Source organism: Heterocephalus glaber, unplaced genomic scaffold (assembly GCF_053883595.1).
Source record: "Heterocephalus glaber isolate CG9 unplaced genomic scaffold, H.glaber_assembly_v1.0 deba00001497, whole genome shotgun sequence".
Taxonomy (NCBI): domain Eukaryota; kingdom Metazoa; phylum Chordata; class Mammalia; order Rodentia; family Bathyergidae; genus Heterocephalus; species Heterocephalus glaber.
Window position 1 is genome coordinate 43,162,478 of NW_028258320.1, and position 19,307 is coordinate 43,181,784.

Below are 19,307 nucleotides of genomic sequence, written 5' to 3' on the forward strand. Positions count from 1 at the left end.
CTTCTGTGTTCCCTACAATTAAGTTAACAAGCTAAACCAGGCTCCTGCATGAGGAACCTCAGGTACAGAATCTAGGGATATCACAGCATAGTTTATTTTAGCTCGTACCATGGCTGCCCAGAGGACATGCCAAAGTGACACTAGAACGTAGACCACTGCAAGGCACAATGACCATCTGCCATCTCCAGCTTCTTTTCTGGCGTTTGGAGAGACTCGGTGCTTTTTTGTGTGTGTGTGGTCATTAGGTGACTTCTATTATTTCTGGTTGAAATGAACTTCTCTTCCAGTTCCCTAGTCTTGTCTTTTGTTGCTTCCAGTCTACAATTAAACACACTCAATAAATTTTTAATTTTAGAGACTGTTTCTTTCAGTTCTAGAATGTACATTTGATTCTTTTTTTTTAGTTTGAGCTCTGTTTAAATTTTTCATCACTTTATCTATTTTGACTATTTTTCTTTCTATTTTTAAAAATCTGTTGGTCATAATTACTTTAAAGTACCCCTCTTAATACCTGAATCACCTCAAGTGTGGGTTTTATTGTCTATTTTTAAATGTGGCTTTCAGTCCTTTGATCTTGTTTTAAAACCTGCTTTGTAATTTTAAAATTTATAAATAAAAACTTGTGAGGGCTCTGAGTGCTATTATCTTTCTACAAAGAGGACTAGACTTTCTTCTGATAGATGAAAACTGGTTTGAGATTTTGTTGGCAGTGGTCTTTGCCCTTACTATTGGGGTGGAACACCTGTTTCTAGAGTGCAGCTCTTCTGTGATCTCATGAACTTCTGGGATATTTACCAAGATTTGAGGCCAAAATTCTGTGATGGAAATTGAGGTAATATCACATCTAATTTCCTGTAATCTACTTCATCTTGTTTGCCACTGCCCCTATCCAATTCATGATACAAGAGTTCTAACTGGCGTCACACCAAATTACCTGCCCCCTATCTATTGTATAGGCTCTCTCCTCCCATACTAGCCCTTTGCTCTCCCGCCATAGACCACTGGCCTTTGACTCCTGTTGAGGGACCAGTTCCTCACCCCGTCCATATTTTTGTGTTACCTGAGATGTCCTCTCTTTCTCCAACTTTCCTGGGCTCAGCCTCTGAGTGCCACCTCTCATTCCTGGCCCAGAAAAGGAAACTTCTTCCCTCCTTACCTGTCCTCAAATATGCATCTTCTTGTGAAATAAGATTGCATTGACAAGCATGACACTAGAAATTCTCTAGCTACCTTTGTAGAGAAGGAAGAACCTTATGTGGCAGAATCAATAAATAGGCAGAGTACCATAGACTTACCAAAAACAGCATATTTTGAATGTAAAAGCTATGCTGAGCTAATTCTAAATCATTGCTGCATAAAATTTAGAAATTTAAATAAACCAGAAGAGCTCTCTAGAATTATACTGGCATCTTTTCTCAAACATATTCTTATGTGTCCATCTCCACTCACCCTGATTCTTTCTCCACATTCACCCTTTAACTGTAGGCCCCAGGGAGGCTCAGCTCTCTTTTTGAGGCATGACAAGGCTTCCATGCATCTGTGCTGGGAAGGGCCAGAGTAACAGTGCTCTGACTCAGGTAGGGGCGGTGACCAGTGCCTTCATACTCCCTAGGACATTTGGGCACTTACAGAGGCTCCTGCAGCTAACATTTCCCCAACCATAGATTTGGAGAGGAATTCTGAGTGAAGCAGCTCATTCATTCTTTATTCAGTTTCTTCATTCATTAATTATTGAAACACACCATACTACAAGAGACAATGTTAGGTGCTGAGGGCAAAAGATATTATGATCTGGTTCACAAAGCCCTTTGTGGATTAGGGAGAGAAAAACATAACCAAGGCCACTGCCCTACTCAGACTCAAGACAGTGTGTTGTCTCAGGAAAACCTGAGTGGTTGAAAGTGGCTGGAGTAGAGGTGAGAAGTGACAAAAACTACTTGGGAGGCCTGGCATAGGTGCAGGACAAAACTGTGATCAGCCTGCATTCTGGGACCTGGAAAATAACCTGATCAGAGTTCATGCAACCCCTCTGGGAGTAGATGAGGCCAGCCAGGCTGGAAGCAGGCTGGAGTGTGGTCACTTTGCAGCCTCATGGCCTGTAGCCACTTCCTGTACACCACCAGACCTCAGCTGCATGATTCCTACAAAGAGGAAAAAATCTTCGATGGGAGCCAGAATGCCCATGTATAAGAACAATAAGAAGTCACTGTTTCTACCAGTCTCTGTATCACAACCTGAAAAACTGTGGTTCTTCAAAATCTGTGGTTTCTGTATTACAGTAGTATTTTATGGGTTTGCCTGTGTCTGTAAATGGGGACTGCGAATCATAATTCTGAGAAATTTGTACTTTGTTTCCTGCTAAAATGCACATTTATACTTTGGCATGACTGAACCTGCAATGCAGCCAGAGTAATTTACCTTTGTTCATTAAATAACCCTCAGAGAACAGTGAGTCTGCGAAAGCCTCCAGCAGGAAGGCTTTGTGGCACAGGGCACCCCTACCCCATAACTCTGACTGTTAAGAGTTGTGCTTATTGCATTGTCTGTCTCTCCACATGGGAGTGCATATTTGAGGGATTGCTTTATCCATAATGTGGAGGACATATGTAGGTACCAAGAGACAGGAGCATGGGAGGGCCCTGGGAGCCTCCATGGGGAAGGGACAGGAATGTGAGGGGCCAACCCAGGCACAGGAACCAGAGGATCAGAAACCATCATTTTGCTTAAATACGGCTGAGTCTCAACTTAACCACCTGTAAAATGGGGATAATTTTGTATGTTTGTTTTGAGGGTAATCTATGCAAACTGTATAACCCGGTGTCTGACATATATTGGCTCAGTAACTTGTCTATGGTATTCTTTTATCGTAATTTTTTACTTCAGTGTTGGGTATGTGAGTGTAAAGGGAAAAAATAAATGTATTCTGAAACAATCTGTCTTTTCAATAGAAAGAGGACTTGCCGGATCCAAAGGCAGTAGACCTATATGAATTCCACTTCAGTGACTTTCCCTTTACTGAGCATGAATTGATTAAATGTGGACTACAACTGTTTTTTGAAATAAATGTGGTGGAGAAATTCAAAGTACCTGTAGAGGTCAGATGATATTTCACTTAAAATGCTGTTTGATTCCATTGCTGTACTTCACTAATGTTTTCTGTGGCTCAAAAGATTAACTCAGTTTGGATTTTAAATTATCATTAACTTTGTAAATACATCAGCTTAAACTCTGTCAACAAGACTGACACATCTTTTTAGATAAGATTGTCACAGACTTCTAACCTTTAGAGTTCTGTTCCAAAGTCTGAATGGTGTTGTCGTCTTTGGGTAACAGGTTCTTACCAGATGGATGTACACAGTGAGGAAGGGGTACCGGTCCATCACTTACCACAACTGGCGGCATGGATTCAACGTGGGGCAGACCATGTTTACCTTGCTGATGGTAAGTACGGCATGCTGGAAATCACTGGAAATCTGCACATTTCCCACTTGAGCATGGTGACAAATGGATATGGTCCATCATTTCAGATCTGTCATTTTGAAATTCACAAGCACAATCCTCATCCCCTAAAGATGACATGGGTATCCCTGGGCACTTGGATTATCACTTAGACAATCATTTATTTGCCTCTTAAAGAAAATTTCCATCACTTGCTAGGTTTTGGAATTGCACAAAATGCTACAAAATTCACAAGAGAAAATCCAACTTGTAGTAAAAACATAATGGGTCCCCTTCACTGCAGGCAGGTCTTGCTGCACCGGGAATAGATGTTTATAAACCCACGTAAATATGTATCATTCTCTATTTTTAGACAGGAAGACTAAAGAAATACTACACTGATCTTGAAGCTTTTGCCATGGTTGCTGCTGCTTTCTGCCATGACATTGACCACAGAGGCACCAATAATTTGTACCAAATGAAGTAAGTGAACATAAAGCAGTGCTGGCATGTACTGGTGAATGTTTGAAGATGCCCAAAGGGAGAAAAAATAATTTCCTGTCCCTTAACCTAGTCAGTTTTTCTTCACCATGTTTGTAGATTTCAGAGTTATATTCTGTTCCCTCTTGAGCAAGCCTCAGCCCTTATGACAACACCTGCTCTTTCTCCCTAGGTGCCTGCATTCCATTTTCCCTTTTGTTTCCATTTCCAAATGGGCTCTGTCTCATTCATATATGCCTTCACCTTTTCTTCTTACAACTTTGCTTAATTGAGGTATTGAATTCAAATACTAAGGTGTATTAATCCTAGGCTTACACTACTGTACACCCGGGGGCTATTCCCAGCTCAGGCTAGAGAACACTTCTTCCTTTTTGGTCCTCTGGATTCTGTTAAACCCTTCTTTAGTAGGCCCACCTTAATATCAGTGCTATCATCCTCTCTTGCCCCAAGAGAAGAAGTGCAGTAATAAGGATGTTATATCAGGGTCAGAGAGATTTGGGAATCACAAGTTATTTAAACTTTCTTTCTTTCTTTCTTTTTTTTTTTTTTAACAGAATGGAGGTTTATTTAGCTCATGGTTGGGAGGCTGGGAAGTCCAAAAGCATAGCCTCAACATCTGGTGAGGGTCTTCATCCTACAACATAACAGCACAGGACAATGCATGGTGCTGCAGAGGAAGCTTGCCAGAGAGAGCTGGTCTTTATAACAAACAATTCCCTTGATGACCCATTAGCACACAGCTGAGGAGAGAGCACTCGGGACTCAGGCACCTCCCAAAGGTCCTAATTCTCAAAGTTTCCACAATGGGGACAAAGCTTCCAACACATGAAATTTGGAGAGCACATTAAAACACAACACCCTGGAAGTAAAAAAGTCTTCAAAGATGCCTGTTTTGTAGTGTTGCCTTGAAAATCCAGACATGATGCATTGGGCAGTGATAAGGGGCTGATGTTTTGGCTTCAGTTCTCCCCTATGCTTAGCTTTCCACCCTGAGGTGGACCCATATAGCCCTGCTCCAGGTGAGACTGGGAAGACTGCTGGGTTCTCTGACTCAGCCGGCCTTGTCCACTTGGTGGTGCTCTGTGGGGAACGAGCTCACAAGTTATTTAAACGTTCTAAGGCTCAATTTCTTTATCTGAAATACAGGAACTATAATAATGGAATCGAACATGTAAGGCTGTTGTAAAGATTAAATGAGATGATGTATATAAAGCCCTCACTCATGATAAGCTCTTAGCTGTTAATCACTATTAGGTATTATTATGACTATTATGATATCACTGGCATTCTTCAAAATTCATCAGCAGTGCTCATGGCCAGCCCAGCCCATTGAGAATGTTTTTTGGGATGTTTGATCTGTCTCAGCCACCGTCATGCTTACTTCTGACACATGGCTTGCTCCTCTCCAGAGGCAATGAAGCTATTTTGGAGATAAAAGGCTTTTTGACTATGGGGTTTGTGGAGTCCAACTATTTCCTTAATCTCTATTTAAAATTAAGTTGCTTAGATATAAACTAGGTATAATATTGACCTCTCAAAGATTATCATGAGAAGCAAATGAAATTATAGATGTAAAACTTACATAGTAATTGCTTAAGAAAAATGTATTCAATGAATTAAAAGCACTTTGTTCACAGTGACTTTCTGCCTTCAACAATTACCTTAAAAGAGTATCTCCACTGAGGCTTGGGCAAGGTGTGTCTTCATCTCAGGAAGGTCCAGCCCGCAGTGGCCACTCGGTCCTCTTGAACATAAGTCTCTCGGCAGTCATTGGAGTTCTCTTCCTCCCTCCCAATCAGCAGTGCACTAGCTCATTCAGTTCCAAAAGAGCTAATATTTATTAAGCCTCACTTATATGCTGGAGACCTAGTTAATAACATTACCTCATTTAAACTTCACAACACATTCACACAGGAGGCACTATTATCCCTCACTTTTACCACTGAGGAAACAAGCTCAAACTTCACTGACAGGAAGAAGCAGGATCAAATGTGATGGCTCACCTCTAGGTTTGCAGGAAGAATGCAGCCACACTCCACACCTCTGCATTGGCTTGGCACTGTGGAGTCAAAAGTGTTTGTAAGTCATTTTTGTTTTATAAGCTGGACATAGGGAACATGTAAAGATTAAATAAGATCACGCATATAAAGGTGATGGAAAGGCTTCCTGACTACAAACTGGGATAGGTCTGTGTTCTTCAGAATTAACATGGTCTACTTCCAGCAGCTCCTCCAAGCTCCTGGGATCAGTCTTTTTGCACATTGTCCTTCAACAACTATCCTTGCCAAGACTCTTTATGTATCCATATTGTGTTGAAAGAATTGCTCAGGAATCCTTAAATGTATTAAGACATTATATTGGCAAGTGTGATTAATAAAGAGGTTGAATAGTACTGGATTATTCTTCTCACAGTGATGGTACCAATGAGGTAATCTGTGGAGTGACCTGAAGCTGTAGGAACACAGCTGGCTTAACCTTGTGGCCTTTGGTCAGATTACTTGTCTCCAAATGTCTGACCTCCTAGGTTCTGGCTTCCAACTTTACCTTCCAACCTTAGACTATGTCCTCTGACAACACCCTAAAACTTTTGCCAGTTTCAAATTTGTATTATTTCCTCAAGTTTTTGTGTTCTCTTTATTTTTCTAGCCAGTTTGCTTTCTGTATTCTGGTTTTATGTTTGTAGATTTCTTTATCCCTCTCAACCCCATTTCACTGTTTACTTTATTTTAGTTCTCTGGTCTTTTGGTCTTCTTCATCTTATCACTAGTTATCAGAAAAAACTATGAGGAATTTTAGAATTCATTTCACTCTTTCATCCAATGTAAGCCTTCCTTTGTCCTCTAATCTGTATTTGATTATTTTCCACAGTGGCAAATCCACTTGATCACAAGGCTTTCACACTAGATCACATTCTATTTTGGGGTGATTCTAATAGCTGAATTTTCCCCATGATACTAAACTGAAATCGGTCTCTTCGGTTTCTGTTTCTCATAGTTCAGCTCTCTGGATCTCTTGAATAGATGTAATTTCTCCCACACATGGTATTCCTTTGTATATTAAACAGAATAATCATGTCTATCTTCCCAAAATATTCTCTTTTTCAGGTTGAAGCTGTTTTAAATTATTTTTAAATAACAGTTTCTAACATGTAATTTTGCCATTCTTTTCTGAACCCACTCCAGTGTTTTTGTGTCATTCTTTAAATGTAGGTCTTAGAATTTGGCACAATAATCCAGAAATGGCTTAAAGTATTTCGTATTTAATCCTAATTAAATTTCATGTTTATAGTTTTATTCTTTATTCTACTCTTAGTCAAAATCTCCACTTAAGTTATACTCTTGTCAGCCTAAGAATGATTGGAGTTTTATGCAGTTTTTGTCATCCAAAAATTAGATAGTCATTGTTTCTGTCAATGTTTATTGGAGAGGTTGTTAAAAGTGAGCAAGCGCAGAGCTCTGGGGCACAGAGCTGGAAACCTACTTCCAGACAATCAATTAATCGACAAAGCAACACTCTCTGGGCTCTGCTTTCCAGCTATTTGAGAGAATACTGAGTAGATACATCCAGTATTCGAAATGGTATGGAAGGCTGAAAAGGTCCCCTTTCAGATGCCTTGCTGAAGCCCCAACACAGGCGGCCCCGGGCTGCTCTCACAGAAGTGCTCAGAATACAGCCTTGGTGTTTGCTCTTTCCACACCTTTCCTGCTCTTTCTAGTGATTATTCTGTAAGTCCTCAGAAATCACTGGTTTAAAAGATTTCAGAGACAAATCTCACTGTTTTCTCATCCACAAATTGCACCATTTTCTACTACTTAAATTTTAAGATAATAGTTGCTTGTACACAGCCTTCACCCACCTCGGCCCCAGATCAAAATTCCCCAGGGAATACAGATGGTGGTCTCCCTGCTCCACACACATTCTCAAATTCCGGAAGGAAATTGAGATGTTACTCATCTAGGTTAAAAGATCCCTGAGTGTTTTTGCACTAGCCTCGTCCCTTCCTCAAAAAGTTATTCTTGGAAAGTCAAGAAAACCTGATAAGTTAAATAATCAAATCACACTGTCACCTCTCTTGCATGAGGTTCTTTCCTCTGGTTATTTCCCTGATGAATGCTTCAGCAGTGTCAAGTCTAAACTATTTTCAACTCTTCAAGCTTACTGTTGCCAGAATTCTAAATATAGAACATTATTAACAGTTGTTGTGCTTTTCTTTTTTCCCTCCAGATCCCACTGAAATCTTTAATAACTTCTCCAAAAATTATTTTTTCTAAGAAAACACTTTACCAAATTTATTCTTCCTTCCCATACATGTACATATGAATGTGTATGTTTAACTTTTTTTTACCGAACTGTATGTGAGTCAGTTGCAGACAATGTGACATTTCATTCCTAAACACTTCAACACATACTTCCATAGAATAAGGGAATGTACATACATCCATATAAATACAATTTAGTGACTACCTTTAGGAAATTTAACACTGACACAGTACTATTATCTAACATAGAATGTTTTCTTAAACTTTTCCCATTATCCTAATAATGTCATTTATATCTGTTTTTCCCCTCTGATTCAGCATATAATCAAGGATCACACATTGTATTTTCCTGTCAAGTATCTTTAGTCTCCTTTAGTCTGGAGTAGTTCCTCAATCTTTTTGTGTTTTTTCAGGATGTTGATGTTTTTGAAGAACCTGGGCCAATTATTCTGCAGAATGTCCCTCTATTTGGATTTATCCAATTGTTTCTTTTGGGGAGAGGGGGTACTGGGGATCGAACTCAGGACCTTGAGCTTGTGAGGCAGGCACTGGAACCACTGAGCTAAATCCCTGGCCCTCTATTCAATTGCTTCTTTTTTTCTTCTCTTTTTCTTTTTTTTCTTTCTTTCTTTTCTTTTTTTTTCTTTTTTTTTTTTTTTTCAGTACGCAGGATTGAACTCTAGTCCTTGCACTTGCAAAGCAGGTGGTGGAACCACTGAGGTAAATTCCAGCAAATGTTTTTTGATTAATAAATTCAAGGAAAATGTTTCTGGCAGAAATTCTCTATAGATGATCTTGTGTCTTTCTCAGGGCATCCCACCAGGAGGCCATGATATAATTTTGTCCATTAGCTATGAAGTTATGTAAAACTATTACTGGAAGATTCTATAAGATCTCTTTATGAAAGGAGTATTTTCTCTTTCATGAGTAATTTGTGAAGCATTATTTAGAGACTGGGTGAATATCTCGTTTCCCAATTACATATTTGACGAATGTTTTTAAACTTGAAAGGAATTAAGTATTTCACTCCCTTCTTAAAAGAATTGAGCTTGATTCATTTTTTTTTAAAATATCCAATGCGGGGGCAGTGTTTCGGGCGCCTGCCTCTCAAGCTCAAGGTCCTGGGTTCGATCCCCCGTACCAAAAAAAAGAAATAAATACTTCTGAAAAAATATGCAATGCTGGGGCCAGGGATTTAGCTCAGTGGCACTGAGCCTGCCTTGCAAGCGCAAGATCCTAAGTTCGATCCTCAGTACTGAAAAAAAAAAATCCAATGCTGACTGAACAGTGTAGGTATTCGAAGATTTGTTAAAATGATGATGAAGCATCATTTTATTTTATTTTGGGGGGTTTTTTTGGTGTTTTTTTTTTGGTACCAGGGATCGAACTCAGGTCCTTCCGCTTGTGAGGCAGGCAGCAGAACTACTGAGCTAAATCCCCGGCCCTCAAGCATCATTTTAAACCTAAAAAGAATTACATATTGCACTCTCTTCTAACTGGAATTAAATTTGATTCAGTTTTTAAAAACCTCCAATATTGACAAACAGTAGGTATTTACATATTTGTTAAAATTATGATTGTTATATTCATCAGACATGGTCTAATTTTTCATCTACCTTTGTGTTTGGTTTTCTACATCCTTCCAATGGCTCCTCCTGTCTCTGAAGTTCTGCTCTCTATAAAGTAAAGTGAAACTTCTAAGGCAGTCATCTATGTTTCTGAGTTTTTCCTTCCTTAAAATTATTTATTCCATGTTTCCATGACAAATTCGTCCCATGTGTAGACCTTTGCCCTTAGCATCTTTCTACCTTTTATTCTATCTTCCTTTATATTTTCAGTGTAGCCTCCCATTCCTGGGATAGGAAGCTTTGAAGAAATCAGGGTGCCTCTGGGTGAGTTTAACCCTTAATGAATGGGAAAGTTTACATTCATGTCACTAACTTGGGGGAAAAGTGAAACGTTACTTTATAGTGATTTTCTTCTTGGTTTCTGAGAATTCTTAATGAACACTTTGTATGCAGATAATCTATAGACTTCCATAGGTTTGCTATCTCTCTTGTAAGTCATAATCCATTACCATAAACTTCAAGGAACTTAAGGAGGAATCAAATTTCCTAGTGTAAACAATCATTTATGCATTCAAAAAATGTATTTTTATCCTTAAAATAGCATATTCTCACCTTTAAATCTAAAACAACATTTTTAATATATAATTTTGATGATTTCAGAGACATTGGTGGGGACATTTTGGACTTTGTATACTTTAAATAATTTAACTACCCCTAATCACTTTTAAAAAGCTTTATGATCTTCATAACTTATTGCTGATTTTAATGGATTGTTAATTTCAGTCCTGTAGTTTTATTTTATGTTTAGATAGGGCTGGGCAAGGAAAAAGAAAATAAAGATAACCATATTTAGCGGTACAAAAAAAAGAAGAAGAAGAATCCTGAGATAGTAAAGATTCTGTATTGTATGGATTATGTGTAAATTTTAAAGAGCTGAAGTTGTAGTACATCCTTTTCCTCCTAGATCAACATCTCTACTAGCTAAGCTTCATGGGACTTCTATTTTGGAGAGACACCACCTGGAGTACAGTAAGACTCTCCTGAAGGATGAGGTATGTGAGCCCTTCTCTTGGGTAGCTTGTGAGTTCCAGCATTAACCCACAGAAAGTGTTTGGAAAGGGGGCAGCCCTAGGTTATAGCGTTGGCCATGTATCTCTTATCTAAGTTGATTAACAAAAGTTACTAGATTACAGTATTTTTGAACTACCAAGCTAGAAGTAGCTGAGACAGAGGAGAAAAGGGACCATAGAAAGTTAAATTAACAGGGAAAGCAGGCTATGTGACCATTGCTTTTCTTCTTTCATGAAGAACAACACACTGTAGAGTATGGTGTGTACCTCAGAGAAAGTCAGGCTTTGGTAGTGGAGATGAGGATGGGTCGGGGCATAAGACAGAAGCAAACTCCTACTATCAGAGAGGCACTGAGTCATTCTCTGGAGTCCCAAAGGGAGAGAACACATTCACTGGAGAAGATGGAAAGGTTAGAGATGGCTTTAGGCAAGACGTAGCTTTAAACTTGTAGAATTCATTATGACTGGACAATATTGTATACTACTGACCCAAACACAGGGGGTGATCATTCTTATTTATCAGTTTTATTTAAGGAGTATATAGAGGCATGTGAATGAATCATAGATGTAATCTAATAACATTTTCTTATGAAAGTTACAAGCCAGGATTCAGGGGAATATTGTCTTGTCACAGGTAGAGAATTTGTTTAGAATTACTTAGGATAAACACATCATCTAGAGGGTGGGGCTTTTCTCACCTTCAGTAATAAATTTTCATTACCATCTCAGAGAGGGCACATACAGAAATATGTTCGACACTGTACAAAACATTAAATTCTTCTATTAATGAAAAGCCAAGTTGATCCACACAGCCAATTGGGAACATCTTGTAAGGCAGAGTAACTAGGAAAAAAAGTAGAAAGAAAAAAATAACTTGAGCAGCTTTAATAACATATGGCTGATGAGCACCCAACACCATGTCCATGCTAACCCTGCTGTAGCTTTGCTCAATCTGCAATGCTCTTGGCAAAGCACTAACCTTGAGTCTTAGTCTGTTTACTGTTACTGTAACAAAATACCTGAAACTGGATAATTTTTAAATAATAGAGTTTTATTTGGGGTCATGGTTCTGAAGGCTGGAAAGTCCAATATCTAGCAGTGACATCTGCTCAGCTTCTGCCGAGGGCCTAATGGTGGAAAGCAAGGGGGTATATGCGGAAGACACAAAACGCAAGGGTCTGTCTTGCTTTTTAACAACCTGCTTGTGAGAATGAACCCACTCTCAGATAGGTATTAATCCCTCTTAATGATCTATCTGATCCCTTCTTAAAGCCCTAAACACCACTCAAAACCCTCACTTTGAGAATCATGCTTCAACATCAGTTTCAGAGGGGACAAACCATATTCAAGCCATAGCATCTGTGTGATTCCAAGATGACAGTCCTCAGACATGGGTACTGGACTAACCGCTATAGAATCATCAGTTTATCAGGGAGGAGAGTGCTCTTAAAAACATAGACCCAAGGCTTCATTTCCCAATTACTGAGCAGGTGCCTTAGAGTCGGGGCTTGGAAATCTGCATTTGAATCAGGCCTCCATTCTGTCTGATGTGCCAACAGAATCTCTCCCAATAGCAGAATTCACAACATAGATAATATCTGTTCCATGAAAATTAAAAGGAGTAGAACTGAAAGTAATTCAGGAAGGAAAGAGAAAATTGTCATTGCTGAATTTATTGTTATTGCCTAATTTACTTGTAGGACAATCTTTGGTTTCTGAGTAAGAATTTTTTTAACACGTTACTGTTTCTGTAATACCACATTGAGGCAGCATCAAATATTATCTACCAGGGCCAGAGATGTAGCTCAGTGGTGTCCTGCCTGCCTGGCAAGCACAAGGTTCTGAGTTTGATCCCTGGTACTGCCAAAAAAAAAAAAATATATATATATATATATAAAAAATATATGTATTATATATATATAGTCTACCATTTAATTATACACATACTTATGGAAGCAAAATACATTTGAAAACTGCAGCAAAATAACTAAATGTATATCATGGGAAGGCTCCTAGTATCTGTGTGTTTTCTCTTCTGGACTTTGACAGTTTACAACAGAGTTACAGTTTTCCATCTCAATTTTTTATTTTATTTACATTGCAGTCTAAACTGGCTTTGATGGCTATTCAAAGACTTGTTATTTTTTCTAAAAAGGAATATTGCCTCTCAGTAATCCATACCATCTTTTCAAGGACTTCTCTACAATTCTATTTGCCTGCTAATTGCAGACATTTAAAGCCTTGTCAATAGAGTTGCTAGGCAATGCAGTCAGTTCGCTTATGAGCAAATTGAACATTAAAAAAAGACATTTTTAGCCATCAGATATGCTTTGTACATTTTGAGGAGGCAGTGTAGTTCTTTTATTCTTTTATTCCATAACAAAAATATACTTACTACATTTCTTTAAATAAGAGAAATCCTTGGGATTTATCCAGTACTTTGGCATTTCTGAGCATTACTCAGACATTTTAATTTTCATATTATAAAGCCAAATAAATTGCTCAGCAATAGAACAACAGAATGCTATTGTCATTTAGAACATCTATTTACAAACCATATAATTATATTTGTGTTTTTTCTTACATACCCTATCAGCTTGTCTCATGTTATTCAAAGAAGTAGTGAAGAAAAATGAAATACTTTGTGTACAGCCACTAACAAGCAAGAACATGCTTCTTTTGTGGGTGTTGCAAGCACTGCACTGAAGATTAGAACTGCCTGTGCTTTCTCTGGCTTCCACTCACCTGCAATCCCCAAGCAGAATGAATTAAAACCATTTCCATCTGTTTTGGTGTGCAACAAAGAATTCATATTTGTATTACCATTTTAAGAGAGAAGAACAAAAATAGACTCTCTGTGAGCTCTTGAGACCAGCTGAGCATGGAGGGATTGGCTTGCCTGGAAAGGAACTGGGAACAAAGCCCCCTGCCATGTTTGGGTGCACTTGGGAAAAATGGAATGCTACATACTTACATATTTTAAAGTTAATGACAAGATTGTTTTAAGAATTACATATACTCACTAAAAAATTCAAGTAATAGGGAAATTTCATAGACAAATATAGAAAGAAGGAGGCTTCAAAAAAAAAAAAAGAAGGAGGCTTCAAATCCTACCAGACAGCAAGAGCTATTTCATTAACATTCAGAGAACTTCATTGCAGTCACCCTGTGCATATCCACAGATAGAATGGAGACAAAAAGTATTTTGAAAAATAAGATCACATTATAAAGCTATTTTTGGAGTCAGAGCTACGTTTTTAAATCAACATTACAAAGTCAGATGTATGTATTGAATCCTTTTAAAGTGCAAAATTCCAGGAGTTTTTATCATTTTATACACTTGGGAAAGTACCATTACTACCAATATACAGACCATTTCTAAATGACTGATCACTCATGCCCCTTGCAATGTATGCTCCTCTTCACCCCCAGCCCCAGACAACTACTGAAACGTTTTGTGTTCCTATAGATTGGTTTGCATTTCCTAGATTCTGCGAAGTGCAACCATACTAGAAGCATTCTTTTGTACTGGCTTCATTCATACTGAATCTTAATTTTGATATTTGTCCATGTTGGTGATTCGTTCCTTTTCATTGCTCATTAGAATTCCATCTATCTTGAATAAAAAGCAATGGCTGAGAATGTAGCTCAGTAGTAGAGCAGTTGCCTAGGTTCAAAGTTTTGGGTTCAATTCCTAAAACTCCAAAATGAATGAATGGATGAATGAATGAATGAATGGATGAATGAAGGAATGAATGAATGGCAAAAGCATTAAACAATTCACTTGAGTTTAACAGAAAACATAGTTTGAAATGGAAGGATTTGTAGAACTTTACATAATTATGTCATTATTATGAGTTGTTAATTCTCAAAGACTCTTCTAAAATGACCATGAAAACTTACAAAAATCTATAGCATTTAAGCATTTATTTTTAAACTATAGTTTTAACTTTATGTTGTCTTTTAACTTCCTGCTATGAAATACAAAACAATTAGGATATTTATACTTTTCCCACATTTTCACCTCTGTTTTATAAGGTATGTATCATACATACTTATAAAATTCATATTTTGCTTTATAATGTCCTATTGTTTATTCTTAATTCAACTTTTATTGGTCTAGTACCCTTTGAACTTTTTCATTTCCATGTGAATTTTAGAATCAATTTACAAACACATATACTCAGACTTACTGGTATTTTGTTTGGAATTGCTCTGAATCTATAGATTATTTCATGTTTTGTGGTCTTTTTTTTTTTCACTACTGGAAATCAAACTCAGGACCTTGTGCTTGACAGGCAGGCAGGCACTGCACCACTGAGCTAAATCCCCAGCGCATGTTTTGTGGTCTTTATATAAATGATTATATTCTTGTTCCCTTTTGGAAATTACTCATCCTTGAATGGAGCCAGACAACTGCTGAAGAATACTGTGGGGGGAGGGCAGCAATGAGCTGGAAAAATCCTTAGCTTTCACTTTGTTGTCTTAAATAATCTCTCACCAGTGCTATTTCTTTTATTTGTGGAACACACCTCTTTGATTTTGATTTTTCAGAGTTGGCAAAGCTCAAACTGTGCAAAGCCTGTGATCCTCAGGCTTTCTGTATTGGGATCAGGTCATCGCTGTCTGCTTCCCCATGTGATTCTCTTTACCCTAGGAGACCCAGTAGTGGAGTCAGTACAATGTCTGTTGGCACAGCTTTCCACCTACTCCTCTTCTGCTGTTGTTCGTGGTGTTGTGCAGTCTCAGAGGGACAGACTTACCTTGACGTTGTGTGGTGCACAACTGGAGAAATCTTGTTCTAATTAAAGCATCACTGAGTCTGTTTGTCTTTAAACCAACAATCCAAAAGAACCCCAGCTTTATGTGTATGTTTAGTCCTAAATTTGTTCCAAGAGGATTTAATGGAGTTTCCCAAAATACATACAATGTTAAAGAAAAAGAAAATAAAGGCTAATGGAGAAATAAGAAAAATTAGGTAAAGCATGGTAAAGCCTATATATATATATCCCAAATGTATGCAATGATACACAAACATTTATTAGACAACGGCCACTGTTTGGCCAAGAGTATTCTAGCTCAATCCAAATCCAATCCAAAAACAGAAACAAGATCTTTTACATGAATTTATATCCACAAACTTAAAAACAATTCAAAGGTTTTCTTTTAAGAAACTCAGGTAAAAAAACTGTATATATAAAAGAATGTAAAACTGAGAAAAGCTTTTTAAATTAGGAGACTTGTACATGTTTTTAGATGAAAGTGAAAATGAATGAGAAGGAAAAGATAGGAGTGAAATTCAGGTGCACTATGTCACATAGAAAGGAAGCAGTACTAAAAAGTTGAATATAAACCATTTTTGTTTAATGTAAACCAGCTGTTTTATTGTGTTGAATTGTGAAAAGGCATGACTTAAATGAAGTGCAACAATGTTAGTCTTATTTCTCTACCTCTCTAGATGGCTTTTTCTTTCACACACATGTATATTTCTCAAATAGCAACAGATGTCCATGTTTACAAATATAAGTGATATGCACTAGAATAACTGTTGCATAATAAATATTGATTGCTTTGGTCAATGGTTGTAGATTATGCGCTCTGTACAATATGACATTTGGCAGAGGCAATGATATTTCTGTCCTAAGGGATTGTTTCTTTGTATTCATCAGTCTGTATGGCTTTTTAAAATGATTCCATATGTTATAACAACCTATTTACCTAAAAATTTAAGACATTTTTCTGCATTCCTAGCTGCCCTCACTCCAATTTATTTTTATTACAGAAATCAAGGTTGGTTTTAAATATTATTGAAAGGCCAAAGATACAGCTCAATGGTAGAGTATTTGCTTACCATCTGTGAGGCGCTGAATTTAATCCCAAGTACCAAAAGAGAGAAAAAGTTAAAAATCTGTGAAATATGTGGCTGAATAATCCTGTGATGCACATTATTTTGGGAGCATAGCAATGTACCTCAGTGAACACATAAAGGCAGTGACTCACTTCTATAAATGTGCCACTAGATAAATGTCTTAGTTACTTTCCTCATTGCTGAGATAAAATACCTGACAGCCAAAGCTAAAGGGGGAAAGTTTTATTTAGCTCACAGTTTATAGAGGTTTCAGTCCATAACCGTCTGGCTCCAAGGCAGGGTGGCATTGCAGACAGGCATTGCAGAGTAGAAACAGTTCATGGCACGCAGAAGGTAGCAAAGCAAACAACAGACAAAACAAGCCTCTTTCTGCACCTTATATTTTATCCTGGCTACCAGGATTAGGTGGTGCCAAACCAATCGGTGGACTGATTTAGTAATCACCCACCTTTAATCTTAACACCCTCAATCCCTATTGCACAATGAATCAATAACACACTCTAGATTCAGCCACCTCTGAAAAAGCCGCACTGATGACGGCATGAGGAATTTTGTGTGTGTGTGTCGGGGGGGGACATGTAGACACAAGCCATACCAGTGACCATCAGTCCAAAGGGTAGGCCACCATCAATCTAAAGCCAGGACAATCACTTCTCGGCCTTTGGCTAAGATCAAGTGTACGGCCAGGGCAGGTTAAAGGGATTAAAATGTCAAATGCCCCATTTCCTTTTGCCTTCCTTGGCCAATGCAGACCAGGGTGAAAAATAACTTGATCCAGAAGATTTGTTACAGAGATTCTGGATTATATGCTCAATGGGGTTGCTGTGAACTGTCCCAAGTAAGAAATTGTTTTTAACCAGACAATTTATCCTTTTCATTTATTGTAATTTGGAGAGTTCGATAGTCATAGCTTTAATTAATCTTAAGGGTAACTATACTCACTGTCATTAACTTATTGTATTAATAAAGCAATGCACAGCTTTCCTTTCTTTTATTTTATATTTTTTTAATGTTTACATTTTTCAAAATTTATTACAATTTTTAAAAAAACACCTTGCCACGAATCCCCCTCAAAATCCTCCTTCCTACTTTGAACACACCTGTCCCACTGTCTTTGCCCCTTTCTGAAGCACTTCCTGAAGTCCCCTTCTGTGAATGTCTTGAAGAGGTGTGGTCACAAATTCCCTTTCTTTTATTTACATATGCTTCATAAAATACCATTTTTCTTGTCCTAGAAGGTGTTATAAAAAAGACAATGTAAGTGAAGCTTTGTATTTTGTATAATGTAGTATATAAACAAGTTCTTGTCTAGTTACTGCTTTCTAATACTTCAATCTCTTACAATGACCAAGAGCCATATTTGGTTTTGGGGTTTGCAGTTCTTTTCTAACCTAGTGGTAGCCTCAATATTTTATATAACTAATAATGACAGGGCAATAATTCAATTTTATAGCAATTTGGATTTTTGAAATGCATTCCCATTACAGTTTCATTTGAGTCGGTGCTTCACAGATCCTATCTTTAAGTGTTGACTTAGTGCTAGGCAGTTAGGCAGAGCGGCTGTTATCAACCCCATTTGAGAAAACAGAACACAGGAGTTGAGGGCAGGGTCCAGGAAGCAAAGTAGCAAAGCCAGGAACTTGGGTTGGGCTCCTTGTTGGGAGGCAGTGTAGTGTAGAGACTGAGAGCACAAACTCTGTGGGCAGGCTCCATTTGTTCAGATACTGGTTCTGCCCTGTTCTAGCTGCTTAACCTAAGCAAGTTATTTGACCTCTCTGTGCTGTGGTTTGTTGTAAGGGCACTAAGAGTATTCATAAAGCACTTAAATCTAGTAGGCAATAAGAACTGTTTAGTCCAGGATTATTTTCTATATTGTGCTACTTCTATGTCTGGATAGGATAACTATGTCCTCTTTCTTCCAGTGGAATTTTACTTTGTTTTGGCATTATTGATTTCATTATATCTGTTCTTTGGTCTGTATTACTAAAATGGCCTATTTGGAATGTCAGGGCTTTTAACAACCATTCCCAGTTTTATATCCTGGTTTCCCAGAACACTAAGAAATGAAGCTGATATATATGGGAGGAAACTATTAATTATTAATAAACTCTGAAGAAAGGTCTAGGTAAGCCTTTGTAAAATATTATTTCAAGAAAATATTTAAAGGACAACATGGATGAGCTTCATTATTTTTTCTACACATACATGAGTACTAGTATAATTTCCAGTTTCTGAAAGACCAATGGCTTTTATGATCATTCTAAAATTACCTGGTAGATAACTCAACATGTTTAATATCTGGACATCTGACAGAAATTCTTTCTTAAAGTGCCTCAATTAAAGCAAATTTTTACTCTATTTTTAATATTGTTGGTAGAAAACACTAATAGCATTTACTTCAAAAAGATGTTATTTACTCTTAGACACTGATGACCTTAATATTTGCTAACTCTGTCTATTTTTATAGTTTAAATTACCTTACTATACATAGAGGGGTTTACTCAATCTATGGCATAAAAGCTGAAAACAAGCGTTGCAAGGCCTAGATTTTCTTCTCCTTAAGCATAGTTTGGTTGGTATATTTTTTGAACCAAAGGTAAAT

At 37.7% G+C, this 19,307-nt stretch overlaps 2 protein-coding genes across 8 annotated transcripts in view; one reads left to right on the forward strand and one right to left on the reverse strand.

Annotated features, from left to right (window-relative positions):
- Window positions 1-19,307, forward strand: part of Pde6c (phosphodiesterase 6C) — a 71,220-nt gene that overhangs the window by 39,339 nt on the left and 12,574 nt on the right. Inside the window, 4 exon segments of the mRNA XM_087184939.1 lie at window positions 2,949-3,095; window positions 3,334-3,441; window positions 3,812-3,921; window positions 10,731-10,818. Coding sequence (XP_087041065.1) covers window positions 2,949-3,095; window positions 3,334-3,441; window positions 3,812-3,921; window positions 10,731-10,818 — 453 coding nt within the window.
- LOC101703188 (protein FRA10AC1 homolog) overlaps window positions 386-19,307 on the reverse strand; it is an 85,190-nt gene continuing 66,268 nt past the window's right edge. For 6 of the 7 annotated variants that reach the window (XM_087184933.1, XM_087184932.1, XM_087184931.1 and 3 more), the window contains 3 exons: window positions 17,806-17,936; window positions 11,535-11,679; window positions 386-5,998 (listed from right to left, as the gene is read on the reverse strand). In XM_087184933.1, coding sequence (XP_087041059.1) covers window positions 11,537-11,679; window positions 17,806-17,936 — 274 coding nt within the window. In that variant the 3' untranslated portion in view covers window positions 386-5,998; window positions 11,535-11,536. The remainder of the gene's footprint in view (window positions 5,999-11,534; window positions 11,680-17,805; window positions 17,937-19,307) is intronic. The other variant, XR_015440365.1, reaches the window with a different exon arrangement.